This window comes from Xyrauchen texanus, chromosome 12 (genome assembly GCF_025860055.1).
Source record: "Xyrauchen texanus isolate HMW12.3.18 chromosome 12, RBS_HiC_50CHRs, whole genome shotgun sequence".
NCBI classification, from domain to species: Eukaryota; Metazoa; Chordata; class Actinopteri; order Cypriniformes; family Catostomidae; genus Xyrauchen; species Xyrauchen texanus.
Genome location: NC_068287.1, coordinates 40915340 through 40938009, shown reverse-complemented (window position 1 = coordinate 40938009; position 22670 = coordinate 40915340). Strand labels below are relative to the sequence as shown.

The 22670-nt window shown below is 35.1% G+C and overlaps 1 protein-coding gene across 2 annotated transcripts in view; it reads left to right on the top strand.

The window, feature by feature from the left end:
- Positions 1 to 21321, top strand: part of LOC127652994 (interleukin-12 receptor subunit beta-2-like) — a 29902-nt gene extending 8581 nt beyond the window's left edge. Inside the window, exons 6-15 of one of the 2 annotated variants that reach the window (XM_052139462.1) lie at positions 2518 to 2656; positions 4739 to 4815; positions 4955 to 5201; positions 6356 to 6550; positions 6674 to 6775; positions 6992 to 7123; positions 7910 to 8053; positions 8161 to 8242; positions 9246 to 9318; positions 20423 to 21321. In XM_052139462.1, coding sequence (XP_051995422.1) covers positions 2518 to 2656; positions 4739 to 4815; positions 4955 to 5201; positions 6356 to 6550; positions 6674 to 6775; positions 6992 to 7123; positions 7910 to 8053; positions 8161 to 8242; positions 9246 to 9318; positions 20423 to 20779 — 1548 coding nt within the window. In that variant the 3' untranslated portion in view covers positions 20780 to 21321. Of the gene's footprint in view, positions 1 to 2517; positions 2657 to 4738; positions 4816 to 4954; positions 5202 to 6352; positions 6551 to 6673; positions 6776 to 6991; positions 7124 to 7909; positions 8054 to 8160; positions 8243 to 9245; positions 9319 to 20422 lie in introns of both variants that reach the window. The other variant, XM_052139461.1, reaches the window with a different exon arrangement.
- Positions 21322 to 22670: the final 1349 nt, after the last annotated feature.

Genomic DNA, 22670 nt, shown 5'->3' with positions numbered 1-22670 from the left:
GTCGCTCAAATAATTGACTATTTGATACACAACTGCTTTTGGTAGATTCAAATATTAACAAATCACACAAAATTGCAAACTTATTTTCAAAAGTGCAACTGCTGTGACAGATTTGATGCCAAATATGATTTACCATTTATTGGGTTAAAGTTCAAGTTTATTGTTATAACATCAAATTTTGCACCTCTTTGTACATTTTTAAAACATAAATCTTGAGCAAAACAGTGATCTGATGACAAATAATGTAAGTGGCATAATATCGTTATCTGTGTTTATCAATAGTTTTAGTTAAAATTGGTATTATATCAGCCAAAAATGTTCATATCGGTGCATTCCTAATGAATATGTTCACTTAAAATATCCACTAGTAAAATGCAATAGATAGAAAGATCTTTGCATTTTCAGCCTTAACATTTTATATTGTTCTAATGAAAATTCTGTGTGAGGTTCTGTTCTTCGACCAGATACATTTTTGGCTTATTTGGCTTCTTGAATATAGATTTATTCTTGTCATGACCATAAATGTTGGCCTTCATGTTTTATAAAGAAATAGTTTACCCAAAAATGAAAATTCTGTCACCATTTATTCACACACATGTGGTTTCAAAACCAAATGACTTTCTTATGTGGAACACAAAAGAAAAAAAAAGAATATCATTGTCCATCTAATCAGTGTGTTCATGTAAACAATGTATATTCTCGCGTGAATGTGCATGCCACTGTTACAAGCTTCTCTCATAGCGCTCATGAACATGCAGCGGATGTCAAGATTTTCACTGAGCTTGTTTCTCACCAAAATCGTATGCCTTCAGAAGACTTGGAATATGACGAGCCACATGAGCTACTTTTAATACATCTGGGTGCTTTTTAATAAGTATGCACCAATGTATCGTCTGCTGATATTTTTCGGCCAATTACTGACCAAATTAAAACCACCAGCATATTGGTAATAAGTATGATATGAAAAAATGATGGTTTATTTAGAATTAATTCGTAACACACTATGTAAAAACTCTGAATTCAAATACACAATCCAGAATTAATAATAGCGACAATATTTAGAAGGGTTGGCACTCCTAAGAGCATATAATATTTAATTTAATGTGTAATTAATGCCATAACATGACACTTGCCTATAGGCAGGATAGCGTATCCAATTACAAAGTAATTAGTTATTGTAATGATTTACATTTTAGTCTAAAATATAATGTAACACAGTAATATGAACTGTATAATACATTTAAAATATTAATACAAATGTACACCTGTTACTGTTTCTTTAACAGCTGAAGGGTGCGAGAATGAATGAGGAAATAAAGACATTTTGAAATTGAGTGGAAAACCAAAAACTTTTCCAGAAAAAGTGATTTAGAAGGTAACTGAAAAGTAAAATAATTAGTAATGTGATGACTTTTTTAGATGAAGTACCCAGCGAAGTAATATAATAAAACTTATTTAGTATAATAAAAAGTATTTAGTTGCCTTCTCGAGATCGAGCCTTATCTGTCGTCGCCCCCAAACTCTGGAACTGTCTCCCTTCACACGTAAGGTCCATTTTTAAATCTTTACTCGGTATCTTTTGATGCTATTTAATGTCAAGATTACATGTTGTTTATTGGTGTTTAGTTCTGTTTGTTTCTATAATTACTCTATTATACTTTTGTATCTAATTGGACAGCACTTTGGTTCAACTTTTGTTGTTTTAAAATAGTTTTTTATAAATAAAGTTGGAAGTTGAGTAATTTGTAGTGGATTACTTATTTTGATGAGCACTACTATACCTTTAGTTTACATGATGAGAGAAACCATCCAAAACGCTTTGAAACCAGCAGACGTTGACTTCTGAGATATCGAAAATTATATATATATATATATTGGTAAAAAAGCTTCTGTACCTCTTTATAAAAATAAATGTATGTATTCGTAAGCAAAACCCTGATCTGATGACAAAATAAGGTAAGTGGCACAGTATCTGTATCGTTATCAGACAATAGTTTTATATTTACATTTCTGCATTTGGCAGATGCTTTTATCCAAAGCGACTTACAGTGCCCTTATTACAGGGACAATCCCCCCGGAGCAACCTGGAGTTAAGTGCCTTGCTCAAGGACACAATGGTGGTGGCTGTGGGGATTGAACCAGCGACCTTCTGATTAACAGTTCAGTGCTTTAGCCCTCTACGCCACCACCACTCCAGGTTTTTGGTTAAAATCGGTATCAACCAAAAATTTTAATTTTCGTGCATCTCTCCTTTTAAAGCTTTGAAGTGAGTCTCTACCAACTGCCATTGTATTGAACAGATGGAACAGGATATGCATTAAAAATGTTCCTTTTGTGTTTGCATAAATAATAAAAAAAAAAAGGTCATACAGGTTTGTAACAACATGAAGGTGATTCAATTATGACATAGTTTTTATCTTTTGGGTGAACATTCCCTTTGAAGTGTCAGAGTCAGAGATTTGGCAACTATTATAGTTATCCTACAGATTGTGACACATTTGAATCATTATTGTGCAGGTGGATGATTGTCAAGTAGCATTTCTGCTGGTGGACCCGCAGCCATTCACACAGTACAGTTTTCGTGTTCGCTGCTGCTGTGAAGAGGACGTTATGAGTCACTGGAGTTCAGAGTATATAGTCAGAACACCCCCTGCAGGTCAGAAACAATACTCTCACACACTTATATTCATCAAGGACATTTATTGCACTCCAAGATGTTATTTACTAACTGCAAATAAGTTTGATTTGAAGTTGAAGTCAAGATTATGCTATAAACAGTATGGCAAAAAACACAGTTACAGTAAGGCATTTACAATGGAAGTAAATGGATTCAGTCCATAAACATTAAAATACACACTGTTTCAAAAGCATAGCCACAAAAGTATACATTTAAACATAATTTTAGTGTGATAAAATCTCTGTTCTACATAATTTTAGTGTGATAAAATCTCTGTTCTACATGATTTTAGTGTGATACAATTGCTTACAGGGTTGATCGGTGTCGTGTCGCCATCTCAACAAAGTTGTAATATTGATCAGTAAGGTTATTATGCAATTTTATCGCACTAAAATCAAGTAAACGCATATAATGTTTATGTCTTGTGGCTATACCTTTGAAACGGTGTATTTTTTAACATTTATCAACTGGCCTCATTCATTTTTTAGGCACCATTGTAAGTGCCTCACTGGATCATTATTATGGTACAAACGTAGTTGATTGAGATTAACTTGTATTTCACACAAAAAATTCCTTTAAAAATGCAAAAGTGTATCACTGACATGATAAAGTATTAGTTCACCCAAAAATGAAAATTCAGTCATTGTTTACTCACCCCTGTGTTGTTATAACCCCATATTACTTTCTTTCTTTTTCTTAACACAAAGGGAGAAATTGTGAAATATTTTGTGCTCAGTGATGTCATACCGTGGCAGTTTATTGTGACCACCTCTTCAAGCCTTAAAAGGACACAAAAGTGTAATTCAGAAGTCTAATAAATGATTCCATGAGACTTATGAAAGTATACGATCATTTTTTATGCAAAACAAACCGAAACATAATGTATTATTTAGTTCAAATGTGCACTGACCTTTGATCTCCTGTGTGCGTGCGTTCATGATAGGGCACGAGAGCAGCAGTTCACGCAGATCCCTCGTGACATTGGGGAGTTCAAGCGAAAATTTGTTTATCTAAAACAGGTCCTCCACAGCGATAGTGACTAAAGACCACAACACAGCTGCACACAAAACAGAACAGATCTTAATAAACATGTCTGAAGAGTTTGTAGTCAAAGAACTGATGCATTTCTATGCCCAGCCTTATTTTTTTTATGGATTACTCTGAATTCAAACAGAAACATAGAGGAGGCAACAGGCAGCCTCAGTCACACTGTGTCCCAACCTGATGGCAAACGACAAGTGATAAAAGGTATGTTTTCTGGTAATCAGATTTTTTGTCCTAACCAGCAGTGATGAGCAATGGTACATTCAGGCTGGGCATAGAAATGCATCTATTCTTGAACTACAAACTCTTCAGACATGTTTAGTCATTTCTGTTCTCCGTTTTGTGTGCAGCTGTGTTGTGCTCTGTTGTCGCTATCACTGTTTTAGAAAAACAAAAAAAATGTTTGCTAATTGAGTTTCCCAATGTCACGAGGGTGCTGCATGAACTGTTGCTCTCGTGCCCTATCATGAACACACACAGGAGATCAACAATCAGTGAATATTTTTACTAAATAATACTTTAGATTTCAGTTTGTTTCTCATCAAACCTTATCGTATGCTTTCATAACAATCATGAGTCTCAAGGAATAATTGATTAGACCTCTGAATTATACTTTTGTGTCCTTGAATCTTGAAGAGGTGTTCACACCATAGACTGCCATTTTATGACATCACTGAGCACAAAATATTTCACAATTTCTCTGTTTGTGTTAAGAAAAAGAAAGAAAGTCATATGGGGTTATAACAACACAGGGGTGAGTAAACAATGACTACATTTTCATTTTTGGGTAAACTAATCCTTTAATCACCTTTTTATTATTAGGACATGTGACAACAACAGTGTATGCTACTGTTTGAAACATCATTGCAAATTGCATGCTGCTTTATATACTTTTAAAAAGATAGTAGTTGGTATGGAGTATAATTGTGCAGGATGCTAGTGTTCCATTCAAGTCTTAGCCTGAGTGATATAATATGATCATTAATGTTGATTCTACATCTGTAATATTCTTTTCAGCACCGGATGGACAGATGGATGTTTGGAGTGACTGTGCCCCTAATTCAAACATGTCTTTCTGTAATGTCTTCTGGAAGGTATGCTCCCAGATTGCATCATTCTAATTGGTTGTTTTTCAATAGGCCAATCACAATCATGAACAAGCTGTTAGAATGTGACAGCATCATTAGTCTAACGTTATTCTCTCCTTTGGCCTTGTCTCTGTGCTCTCCACAGGAGATCCCCCTGTCTCAGGCAGGATGGGATGTTAATAACTATGTAGTGACTCTGAAGCTCTACAATGGTAAGGAGAACAAGCTTGTTACCAGGCAACGGAGAGACACTGAAAATCAGCATCCCGATGAAAAGGGCTGCCAGCAGCTCGGTCATTTGCCATTGCAGCCGGGTGTTATGGGAGTGTTTGTGTCAGCCAATACTTCAATGGGGATGTCGGCCCCAACATTTATGGCATTTCCTGTGATGGGTATTTATGGCAAATTAACTTAACCTTTTGTTTTATGATTAAAAGTAACATATGCAATTTCTGTAATACTAGTGGCACAAAATGGAATTGCAAAAATAGAGACTTGGCAAGTTTAAAAAACACTCTTACTGCAGCTTTCAATAAAGAATCATAGTGTTTACACTTATAAGTCAACCCACAAACCTATACTGTAAAAACCAATCTTGTCAGGTAACCTAAAAATGAGTTTCATGTGGTAACATCTAAATTAACAGTTTTAATTCAATTCAAAAATGTTGTTTAATCTGACAAAATGTACCTGAACGAAAGTCATTTTTAAAGGTTAGATCAAGTATTAATTTACTCAAATTTAATGCCAACCCAGATATGTATGACTTTCTTCTGCTGAACACAAATGAAGATTTTTAGAAGAATATTTCAACTCTGTCGGCCCATACAATGTAAGTGAATGGTGACTAGAACTTTGAAGGTCCAAAAAGCACATAAAGACAGCATAAAAGTAATCCATACAATTACAGTTGTTAAATCTGTCTTCTGAAGTGATATAATAGGTGTGGATGATCAACAGATCAATATTTAGGTCCTTTTTTCTATAAATCTCCACTTTCACTTCCACATTCTTCTTTTGTTTTTTGGCGCTTTACATTATTTGTCCAGTTAATAGTAAAAAAGGACTTAAATGTTGATCTGTTTCACACCAGCACCTATCATAACTCTTCTGAAGATATGGATTTAACTACTATGGATTACTTTTTTTGCTGCTTTCATGTGATTTTTGTAGCTTCAAAGTTCTGGCCACCATTCACTTGCATTGTATGGACCTATAGAGCTGAAATATACTACTAAAAACCTTTTTAAGGTAACAACTTCAGGTGTTTCCCATATGAAAATCCAGAAGAAATCATGACGTCATGGCTGAACAGCTCTATTTTACTTATTACACAGCTCTCTGGAATACTTCACTCTGACTGGTCTATCACAGCATTCTGTTACCAAATATTTTTGTGTAATAACCTCTAAATTGTACAATTCTAACCAGTTTCCTACATACAGTAGCTGTGCTAGTTTCATGTCTCTCTTTGTTCTCACATCCAATATATTGGCCATGTGACCCCTAACTTGTATTATACTTTTGTCATATTTACACTCAGCAGGTCATACAACACCAGAAGTGAATCTGAGTGTAATAGGAGAGAACAAAAAGCTGTTTGTCACATGGTCCGTACCTTCTCCGTTCTCGGAGAGAGTTCTGGATTATGTGGTGCAGCATGTGGCTGTAGAACTACCTCACACTCCCTGCCTGAACTGGGTCAGAATATGCAGAACCCAGAGATCTGTCACACTCACAGGTGTGTGTGTGCGTGTGTGTGTGCGTGTGTGAGAGAGAGAGAGAGAGAGAGAGAGAGAGAGAGAGAGAGAGAGAGATATCCGCCTAAGTGTGTCAGTAATTTTGAGTTTGTCTCCATCTACAGATAAATTATCGAACTATACAGCATATAACGTGTCATTGTTTGCTGTCATCAACAACCACAGCACTTTCCTCAAGTCTGCAATTGCATACACACTTCAAGGAGGTATGTAATGTTTTCCACTACTAGATTCATAAGACATTTGCTCATTTAATCAGCAAACATATAACAGTCTGTGCAGATGTTGTTTAAAAGTGTTTTGTAAGATTTTCTCAAAGCTTAGGGTAAAAATAACATGCAAGAAATTGCAAGATCTTGTAATCCGGTTTGTTAGTCATCTAGACTTTACATCTTACCTTAATCTTCATCTCCCCCTTTCAGTGCCTCCTGAAGTCTCACAGTTCCACGTGAAGAACATCTCTCACTCATCTGTCACTCTGATGTGGAGCCCTATTCCTTTGCATGAGAGTAATGGTGTCATCCTGCATTACTCAATTGGCCTCAATGAGACAGGTAACAGGGGAGGATCTCTATTATGTCTATTAAACAAAATTTACATTCACTGTTTTTGTTAAAAAAAAAAAAAGTATGGAGTAATCTATGATTTTGTAGAAGGAAGACAAAATAAAAATTTTCACCAATGATTGTGGAGCAAAAATACATGTCAATGTTTTTTTAGAAAGGTTGCAGCTTGATTTATTTCTAAAATCAGTTCACTTGGCAGCTCTTGTTGCATTATATGCCAATGCCAAAATTGGGGGGGGGCGGCAATTATTAAAGATACCTTAATATCCTTTTAGATTCTAGTTCTGAACAAACTACCCATTTCTATGGTCAAGAACCATTTGAGTTACATAATTTGCATATACTGTAATTAAAAAAAACAAAGGGGTGACTAAGTCAACTGATTTTAGCAATAGACCTAGTTATCTCTGTATAAAAATCAAATAATGAAGCTGCCATCTTTCTAAAGTTATTTTTTGACCTGTAGTCTGGCTCAAACATCGTAGATGAGAATTGTCATTTTGAGCTGTACAAAATGTATTATTCAGTAAATATTGATCCTTGGCGATTCATATTTTGAGGTGATTCCCCTGTTCTCTATGTAAAAGGGCTTTGGGTGCAGTCAGAAAAGTGCTATAAGTGTAATATATTTGTACCCATGTAATATGCTCTTCAGCAAATTGCTTGCAATTTAATGTTTTGATCACAGATGGCGCTAGATTGCACAAAGTTCTGTAGTGCAGCTATAATCAAACCGGTCAATATATAATAGATCTTGATAATCTTGTTTAACAGAAGCTAATGTGAGCAGTGACCAAACCAGTTTCCAGCTGTTAGATCTGCAGCCAGCTCAGCAGTACCAGGCCTGGGTCAGCGCTGTGACCTCTGCTGGTGAGGGAGTGAGGAGCATCACCACCTTCTCCACCACTGATAAACCTGGTAATTCCTAATTTCCTTCACTCTGTGCTCTGACCCATATTAATGATACAGGATGAGCTCTTTGTATCAAAATGTGTGCAAACCTGTCTCTCCATTTAATCTCGCAGGTTATGTTACCCCGACGCTGTTGGCTGTATTAGTAGTCCTACCATTGTTTGCGCTGACACTTCTCATTTATTTTGTTTTCCTGTAAGTATTGTCATGTTTATACTTCTTTCAGTGCTACAGTTTAGCTGGCAGACTTTTACTAGGTAACATACACTACATGGCCAAATGTTTGTTGACAGCTCAACAATTTTGGCTATTCCGTTCATTTTAGTGAAGGAAAATCCATTTTGAAATGAAATGTTCATCAACCACGTATGGGTGTGGCGTTTGGGTGTCCGCATTCTTGGTGGTCATATACACTCACTGAGCAATTTGCTAAGAACAATATGTTCCTAATAAAGTGCCCGATATAGTCTTCTGCTGTTGTAGCCCATCCACGTGTTGTGCATTCTGAGATGCAATTCTACTCACTACAATTGTACAGAGTAGTTATCTGAGTTATCGTAGACTTTCTGTCAGATCGAACCAGTCTGGCCATTCTCCGTTGACCTTTCTCATCAACAGGGCATTTGCGTCCACAGAACTGCCCCTCACTTGATGTGTTTCAGTTTTTGGCACCATTCGGAGTAAACCTTGAGACTGTTGTGTGGGAAAATCCTAGGAGGTCAGCTACAGATATAGTCAAACCAACCCATCTGGAACCAACAATCATGCCACGGTCGAAATAACTGAGATCAACATTTTCCCCATTCTGATGGTTAATGTGAACATTAATTGAAGCTCCTGACCCATATCTGCATGATTTTATGCATTGCACTACTGACACACGACTGGCTGATTATATAATCACATGAACAATTAGGTGTACAGGTGTTCCTAATAAAGTGCTCAGTGAGTGTATGCATTACGTTCCATTATTGTATGTTGAAAAGAAAACATTCAGAGTCATTCCATTACATTTAGCATCAAATAATGTTTTGCATTCCCACAAATCTTGTGCACAAATGTATTCAATTTATACTGTTTAGTAAAGATGTAAAGTAAGCAGTTTACGGCATGCAGTTCACTGTTACAGAATGCTTGTTATTGGTAATTTAGATATATTTTCATAAACTAATATCTGCATCCTGCTGTTGTGATACAGGTTACCAACATGGTGTTTTCCAAAGATTCCAGACCCCTTAAACAGTAAATCGTTTAAACATGCACACTTGCAGGTGAGTCTTTTGGCCTACATTTCAAATTAAAGGTGTACTCAGAAGTTTTTAGCTTGCTTGAACTCATCCCATCGTTTCCAGTTGTATTTGTGGTTTTGGACTCTATACTGACACCTATTGTCCTGGATACTGGAAGTTTGTTTACTGAGTGCTGCCGCTTCATACCAAAGATGTTTTTTGTATCTTCTGTTTTGTTACTTTTAGTCTGTGTTTGTCTCTGTCTCATTCTACACATATCCGTATAATGAACGGAAACATTTTTGCATTCAATTCAAAAGAATTCATGCACGTTGTTGCGCTCTGGACTGTGACCAGTCAGCAGTAACTAGTGAGCTCTCTGGTGGCTGAACACCGCCCTGTGCTCACACTCGTTGCTTAATGTCGCTCTTTATCCATGATTCGTTCTGTGTGAGCAGCGGGTCATAGCAAGTAGGTATGGATGCAGGCTGGAGATCTCCAAATGGGGTTACTTCAGAAGGTGTGGGGTTACTCCAAAAGGGGATTGCACCAGCTCCACCAGGGGGCGTCACTTACACACATGGTTGGGTTTAGGGAAAGGGTTAGGTTAGGGGCTCCCTATAGCTTTGCTGGTGGATTGAACCTTCCGCCCCTTTTTGGAACTCTGGCTGAAGCTATATCCTTCTCAGTCGTTCATCACTCCAGCAGAGACCTCTTGTTTGGACTTGTTTGTCTTTGCACATGCACCTATTCTGTTTGGACTGTCTGGTGGATCACACTCATGCTGATCCATACGATCAATCTAGACAATTTTTTCCCCACTCCGTTCCGTTTGCAGCCATTGCTCGTAACTCTCCGTTTGTCGGCGGTGTCTCGTGATTTATCAACCGCCCGATGTACTTGCCGTATGACGGACCTCGTCTGCCAGGTCTTCTCTTGCCTTGGCTTTGTGCTGACTCATATAGCATGTACTGATGGATGAGTTCGGTTGATGGCTTCCTGATACAGTGGCCGACATACCTCAGTTGGCACTGCTGTACGGTGTTTGTTAGGGGCTCGCTTTTTCAATTTGGTGTAGATCTCAGCGTTCGATATCCTGTCCATGTGTCTTATTCCAAACATAATTCTGTAGCAGCTGAATGGCATTGCTTTTCAAACCTGTTCTGAGCCATTTAGTGATGAAATGGCTCTTGCAGCCATATAGCAGAATTGAGAGACAAGATTGCCCCTTTCTTACTCTGATGTCGGTGTAAAGTTATTCAATGGAAAGGAGGAGGCGAGAACCGGCTTGACGATATAAATCATATTTTAATGAGAAATCAAATCAAATCAAATCACTTTATTGTCACACTACCATGTACACAAGTGCAACAGTAGGTGAAATTCTTGTGTGCAGTTCCGAGCAACATAGCAGCCATGACAGTGACAAGACATATACCAGTTACAATAAACAACATACTTATACAACACAATTTACATATCAAATGTACACATACTTACACAACACAATAATTATATACAATATACACAATATAGAATACACAATATACAATAATAAGTATAAGTAAGGAGTATATGAAATATATATATATATATATATATATATATATATATATATATATATATGTATATGTATATGAAGTAGTATATTGAGGAGAATATGTTGACAGTCCAGTGTGAGATTATAGATTAATAAAGTGCAGTGCTAATTATTGATCCTGATAGATCAAGTGTTCAACAGTCTGATTGCTTGGGGGAAAAAGCTATCATGTAGTCGGCTGGTGCGGGTCCTGATGCTGCGATACCGCCTGCCTGATGGTAGCAGTGAGAACAGCCCATGACTCGGGTGGCTGGAGTCTCTGATGATCCTCCGAGCTTTTTTCACACACCGCCTGGTATATATGTCCTGGAGGGAGGGAAGCTCACCTCCGATGATGTTCCTGGCAGTTCGCTTTTAAGAAACTTAAAAGACAACATAAACACACATAACAGACATGTCTGCAAACAATCTCTCTCTCCCGCACGGTCCCCTGCAGTCAGCCTTTAACCCTCACGGAGGCATAATTAGCCTAATACGGGACCGGGTGCATAGGATCACGACCCGGCCCCGCCCTCCGCCCTGCCACAGTCGGATTAACTCGAAGCGACTTGGGGCGCTGCTCTAGTGGCGACCGGCAGGAGGTATTCGTCATCGTGGTGTTTCATATTATTGTGTTTCTTTTAAACATATTTTTATCATTTTTATTTGTGTTGTTGCAAGTGTAGGTTAAATGTTATTGCACATGGTCAGACATAATGGAGCTATTTTATTTAATTATTTTGGCAATTTTAACTAGCGGAGTTATCTGCCATCTGTACTATGAGCAAACAAACAGACGCCGCTATTCTGTGGAGTTTTTATTGGGACTTAAATGGAGTTCACGGGATTTTGATATTCCTTTGGATGAATCCTTGGATTGTCTATTGTTTTGGGCTAAAACTGACTCGCCACAAAGACATTACTAAACCAAGAGAATGGCCTTCTCGATACGAGTCAAGTAGTAGGAAGCGTGGTAGGATAGGAGGTGTGCGGGAGCGTGTGAAAAGGCAACAGCGGATAGACCGCATACCACTTCCAACAATAATCCTGGCAAACATGCAATCTCTGAGAAATAAAGTTGACAAACTGCAGGAAACGTTAACCCTCTCAGAGATTACAAGTATGCAGGATTAATCGCACTTACTGAGACTTGATTCACTTCCCAGGACCTCGATTATTCTCTGGAGCCATTGGATTTGGTGCTCCACCTCATCTGGACAAGGATAGATATGTAACCTGGAAGAACCAAGGTGGGGAGCTTGTCTGTACATTAACCGGCACTAGTGTACATCACATTGAGAGAAAGACCGTGTCTACCTGATATTGAATTACTTTCTGTGTTGTTAAGACCATTCTATCTACACCGTGAATTCCCACAGATGTCACAGTGATGTACATTAATCCGAGAGTAAACAATCATGTTATTGTAAGTAATTCATAAACCGCAATCAATTACGCCAGATGCGGCAAATTGTATTCTTGAGATTTTAATAACTCAATTATTATAAGTCACTGAGCTCTTTCGATCAGTATGTCACCTGCCACACTAGGTGCAATAAGATACTAGATCTCTGTTATGGCTCTATTAAAGGGGGGCGATGAAATCTGTTGTCGGCCCTCCTCTTGGTTTTCCCGATCATATTATAGTTAATCTTCTCCCTGTTAATAAATCAGTGTTGCGTATGGAAAAAGTGAAGAAAAAGAGGGACCAAGTTTGGACAGAGGACAGTTCCTTGACCCTACAGGGTTGTTTCAGTAAGGTTGAGAGAGTGGAAATGAATAAACATTGGTTAAAATATAAAGACTAGTTTGAAGATCAGTTGGGTGGTAACAATCTTAAGATTGGCATGGCAGGGACTGAAATGCCTATAGAGAGGGAAGAACTTTGTCTTCTAAATCTTGTTTTTTAACATCTTAAAAAACCTAGAGCACATGCAAGACTTCTATTTATCACTTTTAACACCATTCAGCCTCATTTGTTAATAGAGGAAGTTGTTTCCCTTTTAATCTTGATTTGAATGTTGCTGATGGATTTCTGATTTTTCAACTGGAAGATCACAGTGTGTTACAGTCAATGATGCATATTCTAAACAATTATCTTGTTCTACTGGTTCACCTCAAAGATGTTGCTTATCACCTCTTTTATATATTATGTACACGAATGACTGTCGTAGTTCGTATGAGGGTAGACACATTATCAAATACGCTGATGACTCTGTGATATTATGTCTTCTTCAGGCACAGGATCAGAGTCATTATCATGTGCTGGACGATTTTGTGGCGTGGTGTAGTAAATTCTATCTTCACATAAATTTGAGAAAAAAAACAAAGGATATGGTAATTGACCTTAGGAGGTCAATAACAAGTCCACCATTGACATATAAAAGGATCAGATATTACACTGGTTGACCAATGCAAATATTTCAGTTTTGAGTCTAATGTCTCTGCTGTTCGTAATGAATTTCAACCCAGCCCATTGATATCTTTTATAGGCAGGTTTTAAGTGAGGCACACTCGATTCTCAGTATTCCTGATCATCATTACAGAAAGAATTTGAGATTATGGCATTTGGTCGTCGTATTAGAGTGCCAGGTGGTAGAACAAATCAAATTAAGGCCTCCTTTGTGTCCGTGGCCATTGGGTTACTGAACTCCTCATGGTCCGATTAAACTAACTTGACCATATGTTCGATTTTGGCAATTTGTATTGTGTATTATATATTTTGTATTGCTGTTGTATTTGTAATTGGGTTGTTTAGGGGTATAGTTTTTTATTGTGATTTGAATGTGTGTCTGTTTTGGCACCTTGCTCGAAAACTAGCTTCCCCTAACAGGGTTATTCCTGGCTCAAAATGAGGCGGAGGTGGTACCATCCTGATCATGTGCACACATACACTTGTACCATGCCTTCCACTGTCTGAAGAAAACACTTACAAGCAACATATTTTAGGTGTTGTAATAGTTAGATGGGCATGGTAAGAAGGGACGATGTGTAGAGACCAATCGGCCACTGTTTTACAGCTTGGATTGGACTGATCGCTTCAGATTGACAGGTCTTGATTTACCATGCGCACAACTAAAACCGTGCTGGATCTGATTACTTGTTACTTATTTTATGTAATTATGTTTCTGGTTTATTACTTGTTACTTATTTTATGTAATTATGTTTCTGGTTTATTACTTGTTACTTATTCTATGTAATTATGTTTCTGGTTTATTACTTGTTACTTATTTTATGTAATTATGTTTCTGGTTTATTACTTGTTACTTATTCTATGTAATTATGTTTCTGGTTTATTACTTGTTACTTATTCTATGTAATTATGTTTCTGGTTTATTACTTGTTACTTATTTTATGTAATTATGTTTCTGGTTTATTACTTGTTACTTATTCTATGTAATTATGTTTCTGGTTTATTACTTGTTACTTATTTTATGTAATTATGTTTCTGGTTTATTACTTGTTACTTATTTTATGTAATTATGTTTCTGGTTTATTACTTGTTACTTATTCTATGTAATTATGTTTCTGGTTTATTACTTGTTACTTATTTTATGTAATTATGTTTCTGGTTTATTACTTGTTACTTATTCTATGTAATTATGTTTCTGGTTTATTACTTGTTACTTATTTTATGTAATTATGTTTCTGGTTTATTACTTGTTACTTATTCTATGTAATTATGTTTCTGGTTTATTACTTGTTACTTATTTTATGTAATTATGTTTCTGGTTTATTACTTGTTACTTATTTTATGTAATTATGTTTCTGGTTTATTACTTGTTACTTATTTTATGTAATTATGTTTCTGGTTTATTACTTGTTACTTATTTTATGTAATTATGTTTCTGGTTTATTACTTGTTACTTATTTTATGTAATTATGTTTCTGGTTTATTACTTGTTACTTATTTTATGTAATTATGTTTCTGGTTTATTACTTGTTACTTATTCTATGTAATTATGTTTCTGGTTTATTACTTGTTACTTATTTTATGTAATTATGTTTCTGGTTTATTACTTGTTACTTATTCTATGTAATTATGTTTCTGGTTTATTACTTGTTACTTATTTTATGTAATTATGTTTCTGGTTTATTACTTGTTACTTATTTTATGTAATTATGTTTCTGGTTTATTACTTGTTACTTATTTTATGTAATTATGTTTCTGGTTTATTACTTGTTACTTATTTTATGTAATTATGTTTCTGGTTTATTACTTGTTACTTATTTTATGTAATTATGTTTCTGGTTTATTACTTGTTACTTATTTTATGTAATTATGTTTCTGGTTTATTACTTGTTACTTATTTTATGTAATTATGTTTCTGGTTTATTACTTGTTACTTATTTTATGTAATTATGTTTCTGGTTTATTACTTGTTACTTATTCTATGTAATTATGTTTCTGGTTTATTACTTGTTACTTATTTTATGTAATTATGTTTCTGGTTTATTACTTGTTACTTATTTTATGTAATTATGTTTCTGGTTTATTACTTGTTACTTATTTTATGTAATTATGTTTCTGGTTTATTACTTGTTACTTATTTTATGTAATTATGTTTCTGGTTTATTACTTGTTACTTATTTTATGTAATTATGTTTCTGGTTTATTACTTGTTACTTATTCTATGTAATTATGTTTCTGGTTTATTACTTGTTACTTATTTTATGTAATTATGTTTCTGGTTTATTACTTGTTACTTATTTTATGTAATTATGTTTCTGGTTTATTACTTGTTACTTATTTTATGTAATTATGTTTCTGGTTTATTACTTGTTACTTATTCTATGTAATTATGTTTCTGGTTTATTACTTGTTACTTATTCTATGTAATTATGTTTCTGGTTTATTACTTGTTACTTATTCTATGTAATTATGTTTCTGGTTTATTACTTGTTACTTATTTTATGTAATTATGTTTCTGGTTTATTACTTGTTACTTATTCTATGTAATTATGTTTCTGGTTTATTACTTGTTACTTATTTTATGTAATTATGTTTCTGGTTTATTACTTGTTACTTATTTTATGTAATTATGTTTCTGGTTTATTACTTGTTACTTATTTTATGTAATTATGTTTCTGGTTTATTACTTGTTACTTATTTTATGTAATTATGTTTCTGGTTTATTACTTGTTACTTATTTTATGTAATTATGTTTCTGGTTTATTACTTGTTACTTATTTTATGTAATTATGTTTCTGGTTTATTACTTGTTACTTATTTTATGTAATTATGTTTCTGGTTTATTACTTGTTACTTATTCTATGTAATTATGTTTCTGGTTTATTACTTGTTACTTATTTTATGTAATTATGTTTCTGGTTTATTACTTGTTACTTATTTTATGTAATTATGTTTCTGGTTTATTACTTGTTACTTATTTTATGTAATTATGTTTCTGGTTTATTACTTGTTACTTATTTTATGTAATTATGTTTCTGGTTTATTACTTGTTACTTATTCTATGTAATTATGTTTCTGGTTTATTACTTGTTACTTATTTTATGTAATTATGTTTCTGGTTTATTACTTGTTACTTATTTTATGTAATTATGTTTCTGGTTTATTACTTGTTACTTATTTTATGTAATTATGTTTCTGGTTTATTACTTGTTACTTATTTTATGTAATTATGTTTCTGGTTTATTACTTGTTACTTATTCTATGTAATTATGTTTCTGGTTTATTACTTGTTACTTATTTTATGTAATTATGTTTCTGGTTTATTACTTGTTACTTATTCTATGTAATTATGTTTCTGGTTTATTACTTGTTACTTATTTTATGTAATTATGTTTCTGGTTTATTACTTGTTACTTATTTTATGTAATTATGTTTCTGGTTTATTACTTGTTACTTATTTTATGTAATTATGTTTCTGGTTTATTACTTGTTACTTATTCTATGTAATTATGTTTCTGGTTTATTACTTGTTACTTATTTTATGTAATTATGTTTCTGGTTTATTACTTGTTACTTATTTTATGTAATTATGTTTCTGGTTTATTACTTGTTACTTATTTTATGTAATTATGTTTCTGGTTTATTACTTGTTACTTATTTTATGTAATTATGTTTCTGGTTTATTACTTGTTACTTATTTTATGTAATTATGTTTCTGGTTTATTACTTGTTACTTATTTTATGTAATTATGTTTCTGGTTTATTACTTGTTACTTATTTTATGTAATTATGTTTCTGGTTTATTACTTGTTACTTATTTTATGTAATTATGTTTCTGGTTTATTACTTGTTACTTATTTTATGTAATTATGTTTCTGGTTTATTACTTGTTACTTATTCTATGTAATTATGTTTCTGGTTTATTTGGGCATTTACAAAAGTAGTTCTTAGGTTAGGTTGAAGTCATCATGTCAAGCATGAATAATAAACTGCGTCACTTTCTCAGCAGTGTTGTAACATAAGGGTCTCAAAACATGAGCTGTACATGTTTGCATTTTTGAGAAAATCAAGATTGTGCGTGGTTAGTAATTAAGTCACTGAAATAAGGCCATGAAACACATAATAGATTTTGTAGAATCAAGTTTTCACTCACAAAATTACTTTTTGTGAAACTCTTTGTGTTCGAAAGGTCATATCGGATCACGCTCTTCTTCTGAGGTAAATTCACAGCGTGCCTTCTTCCAAAAAGGGGGCATTTCCGACACTGCATGATGCTATTTTGAGCCAACTCCTGATTGGCTTGCTTGTTGTTAAGCTTAATGAAGGACTATTGGCTAAGTTCTTCTCTGCTGGAGATTTTTTTTTTTATAGTGGTTTCATTTCACAGCAGTGGCAACTATGTTGAAGTTTAGGGCAAACATTATCCTTACCTGGCTGTCACAAATGAAGGCTGGTCAGGAAGACTTCGATGTTGCTCCTTAGGGTGCTTGTTCTGCATTCATTAACCGTGTGGAGGCTGTGACAAAGAATGTCAAAGAGGGGGAGGGGTGGGGGCTCGTGTGGTCTCACAGAATTACAACTTAAATGCAGATGTCTAGCACATGTTTAATTGAGAATTGATGCCAAGGGCCAAATTTAAATAAATACTAAAATATAAATTAGAAAATTAGAAATGACTTGCAAAAAGGGCACTTATCTAGTGAAAGAGTACAGGTGCTTGAGCACCACTGGGAGTCTGTGCACGTGACTGCCTGCCTGAGTTTCGTCGACAGGCTGTGACAGCATGAAATTTGACAGAGGTGGCCGCCTCATAATTCTCTATGCAGGAAAAATCCTACCTAAGGGGAACAATAAAAGCTTACTAAACTAACTTAACTAAACAATTGTCCTTGATACTTGATGTTGTTGACCCAAGCAAAGTTTTGCTTTGAGATTCGATGCAGCCTGGGCTATTTCGAGAATTACTTCTAAGAGAGGTTGAATATAGACGTGGCTGAATTCCTGGACAATTGTCTAGGCTTGGTGATAAAGCTGCAGCTGCCTTTCGTCATGTGCTGTTTTTCTGGACTTTTGAGGATGTAGTCCATCTCGATGATAAATGGGAAGGGAGCAAGCATTTCACCTTGTTGAACGCCAGTTGTTACGTCAAATTCCTCTGATTTCTTTCCTTTAACTAAGACGGCACTCCTCGAGTTGTTGTAGAGGGTTTGTATTGCTCATACGATCTTGCTAGTAATTGCATAATGTCGTAATATGCCAAACATGGCAAACCTTATTATTGAGTCTTTCTTGAAATCAATGATTCATCATATAGAAGGAGGTTTTGGTCATTGGCCCCTTCGATTAGGAGTTTTAATATGTGGACTCGATCAATGCAGCTGCGTCCTCTTCGGAAACTGGCTTTGTTCGCATTTAGAAACTTGTCGATTGGTTCCCTAATCTTGTTTAAGAGGACTTTGTGGGCAATGAGAACGGTGCTTGGTTGTTTCCCAGAATGGGTGCTTCAATTGCGTTTCAGTATAAGATTTGTTATGAGAGATAGAACTGGTTACAAGCCCTGTCATTTCTCTGTACTGGCCGTGCCGGTTACATTTACATGTATGCATTTGGCAGACGCTTTTATCCAAAGTGACTTACAGTGCACGTATTACAGGGACAATCCCCCCGGAGCAACCTGGAGTTAAGTGCCTTGCTCAAGGACACAATGGTGGTGGCTGTGGGGATCGAACCAGCAACCTTCTGATTACCAGTTATGTGCTTTAGCCCACTACGCCACCACCACTCCCGGTTACATAGTACGGCAGTAGAGCTTGGTGTTCAACTCTGGCCGGACATCACTCCTCATTTATCCGGGTTTGTGATCGGCTCTTTCCATACCATAGATTAAAGATATTCCCCGAGGTTTTCCCCAGTGTATTAACGATCTATAGAGATACTGGCTCAATCCACAAAAGGCTGAGTTAAAGTAAACATGTTTTTATTAATGTCATTATTAGTGGTAGTAACTCAGTCTGTTACAAGACAAGTGTAATTTGCTGTCAACATGGCAGCCACCAGGAGGGGGCGGCCCACTCAATGTAAAATTAAACGGCTTTTATTGGGTCACTGATATGACTTGAGACTTTATCTAATCTGAGTTTAGCATTTATTTAGAAATACGATGAAAATAATGTATTTATGTCTTTTGTATATAACTGTTTATGTAGCAAAAACTTACTGAGTGCACCTTTAAACCTTCCTTCCACACATTTAAATACTCACAGTTTCTTGTTTTTGGTTGTGTTGAAGTTATGTAGCAATTCTACAGTTAACTACAATCCCAAACTTCTGTTCCCATACAAACTCAAGTACAATGCAACAAGAGTTGATTCTTGACAACATGCCTGCAAACAATATGGTGAAATCTTATGGTCTGTTTTTTTACTGATGTGCATAGAACGCATAAAGCATATATAGAGTTGACTGTGATTCTTCATAGTGTATATTGCACTGGCAGGAGTCCGTATCCATGGACTTTTTTTTATCAACATCAAACGTTTAGGTTAAAATGTATACAAATGTGTAACTGAAAGTATACGGTATATCCAGCCTTATCTCATGAATATTAGGCGATTGTGCCAATATTTTTGCTAAATTAATTTACATGGTTCATTACATAAATCCCTGCATTTCCAAGGTGAAACGTCCACTGTGTGGTCCTAAAAGCATGTAAAATATTTTCCCAAACAGATGAGGTTTTTAAGGTTAATGCTCTATTGAGTCTTGAACAAAACCTACCTACTTATCCTAAACCTAACCGATAGTGTCATAAAAGCAAATGTGAGGTAAAAACGCAATTGCAAATTTTGTGGTGCTTCTATAACACTTACGGCTCACATGCTCAGCTGGACTTGCACCCCAGTCCTTTGCATTACAAGTGCAATGATCTATAAGTAGAGCTACTTCATTGTGCATGAATAAGCTTGTAAATGCAGCTGGTTATGGAATACAAATGTTGAAATATATCTTTAAATACATAAATTATTAATCCTTGACTATAGTAAAAGTGTTTTGATGTCACACGATAGCATTGTCTGAGGAACAGAGCAGATATTAAGTGTTTATTAAATGATAATTAGTTTTACATTCACATTTGTTCATGTCTTTGTTTCCAGCATGTGTGGCCTGGCCATTGTCATCCCTCAGAATTATCTATAAAGATCTCTGAGCTGGAGATCGTGGAGAACCTTGTTCCCACCACAAATGCCTATCCCTCAGAAACTGAACTAATAGATGTGGAGCCCCATCAGAAACAGATAGCTGATGGAGCGCACAGAAAAGATGGAGATTTCATTCAGCGGCTGGAGTCTGAGGAGTCAAACGGAAGACGTGTTTCAGAGCATAATGGTTGGACAAAGAACTACAGTAAAATTGTGGACACTGATGAGGAGAGTGGTGATGAGGATTGGGAGAAGCAAAAATGTTTCTCGGACTATGAGACGCATTTTATGCCGTCTGTTGAGGCAAATTAACTATGACTTTTCACACTTGTGTGAACTGTACTGAAGTGCCTGAAAAAATTATCATAATTGCAATTGTGGTGCTGAAGAACAAGTTGTGTATTTTACTTTTTATTAATATCAAGGTTCACATGGTTCTGGAAATATCAGGGAATTTTAAAATGGAAAAGTCATGTAAATTATTTAAATCTTAAAAAGTCATGAAAAGTTCTGTATTTAAAATTCATTTTTCTAGTTAAACTCTGCTCTAAAAATGTAATTGGCTATAAATTGCTCTTTGTGAGAGTGGTCGCTTAATCCTTATACAGTCATTTGGAAAATTAGAAAAGTCATAGAAGCATCATGGACAATATTTGGTCAAAATGTGTGGAAATCCTGAATTATGAAAAGATACACATATGCAGAATTAGCACACAATTTGAGGTTTACAATTATCCAAAATGCTCCATACTAGCTCCAACATAGAAATAACAAAAGACGTTTACAGGTATATACACAATTTACATGTACGTGGACAAATAATTCATTCTAAAACTGTATATAATAAAAATGTTACACAAATGTATTATTTGTAGCCATCAGTGCAAGATTATTTTTAGATATCTATCTATCTATCTATCTATCTATCTATCTATCTATCTGTCTGTCTGTCTGTCTGTCTATCTATCTATCTATCTATCTATCTGTCTGTCTGTCTGTCTGTCTGTCTATCTATCTATCTATCTATCTGTCTATCTGTCTATCTATCTGTCTATCTATCTAATCTTTTTCCATGCATCTATCTATATCACGACCATCTAGTCTATTTTTCCAGTTTACAAGGTCAACAGGTTCATAGAGGAGATCATTAGTAGTGTTAAATATTTTTAGACTGCTTTGTTTTGTAACACTGAGGATAGAATTTATCAATAGAATTTAATTTTGAATTTGCGCCTACATCGCTTTGATTTGTTAAAGGGATAGTTTGCCCAAAATTGAAAATTCTCTCATCATTTACTCACCCTCTTGCCATACCTTTCTTCTGCTGAACACAAATACATATCTTTGGAAGAATATTTCAGCTCTGTAGGTCTATACATTGAGGTGAATAGTACCCAGAACTTAGAAGTTCCTTAAAACATATAAAGGCAGCATAAAAGTAATCCATATGACTCCAGCGGTAAAATCCATGTCTTCAGAAGCGATATGATAAGTGTGGTTGAGTCTTTTTTTTTTTTTTTTTTACATAAATCACTTGCAAATTGCCACCTACTGGGCAGGGAAGAGAATTTTATAGTAAAAAAGGACGTTTCTCACCCACATCTATCATATAACTTATGAACTTCTTTTGGATTACTTTTATACTGCCTATATGTGCTTTTTGGACCTTCAAAGTTCTGGTCACTGTTCAATTGCATTGTATGTATGTATTGGCAAATATGTGTATATGTATGTGTATATGTATGTATGTATACACACACACACATCTATATATATATACACACACACACACACATATACATGTGTATATATATATATATATATATATATATATATATATATACTGTATATATATATCTTTGTGTTCAGCAGAAGAAAGTCATACACATCTGAAATGGCATGATGTAAATGAGTAAATTCTTTTTGGGTTAAGTATTCCTTTGACTGATGCTGCTAAATGTAAATAAATTATTTATTTTTGACTATAAGGCAAATGTTCAAAGAGGAGAGGATCGGAATATATGTAGACTGCCTTAAAACGTTTTACAGGTACATTGAGAACGGGAATAATATAATATATATGTAGGTTTTATCTGTAGGTAACTGTACCAACACAACACCCATCCCCCATGTTGCCTTGCAGCTTGCATTCCGCAATGTGCAAAAAAAGACTCCAACCAAGCATGCGCTGCTGCCTTCCGGT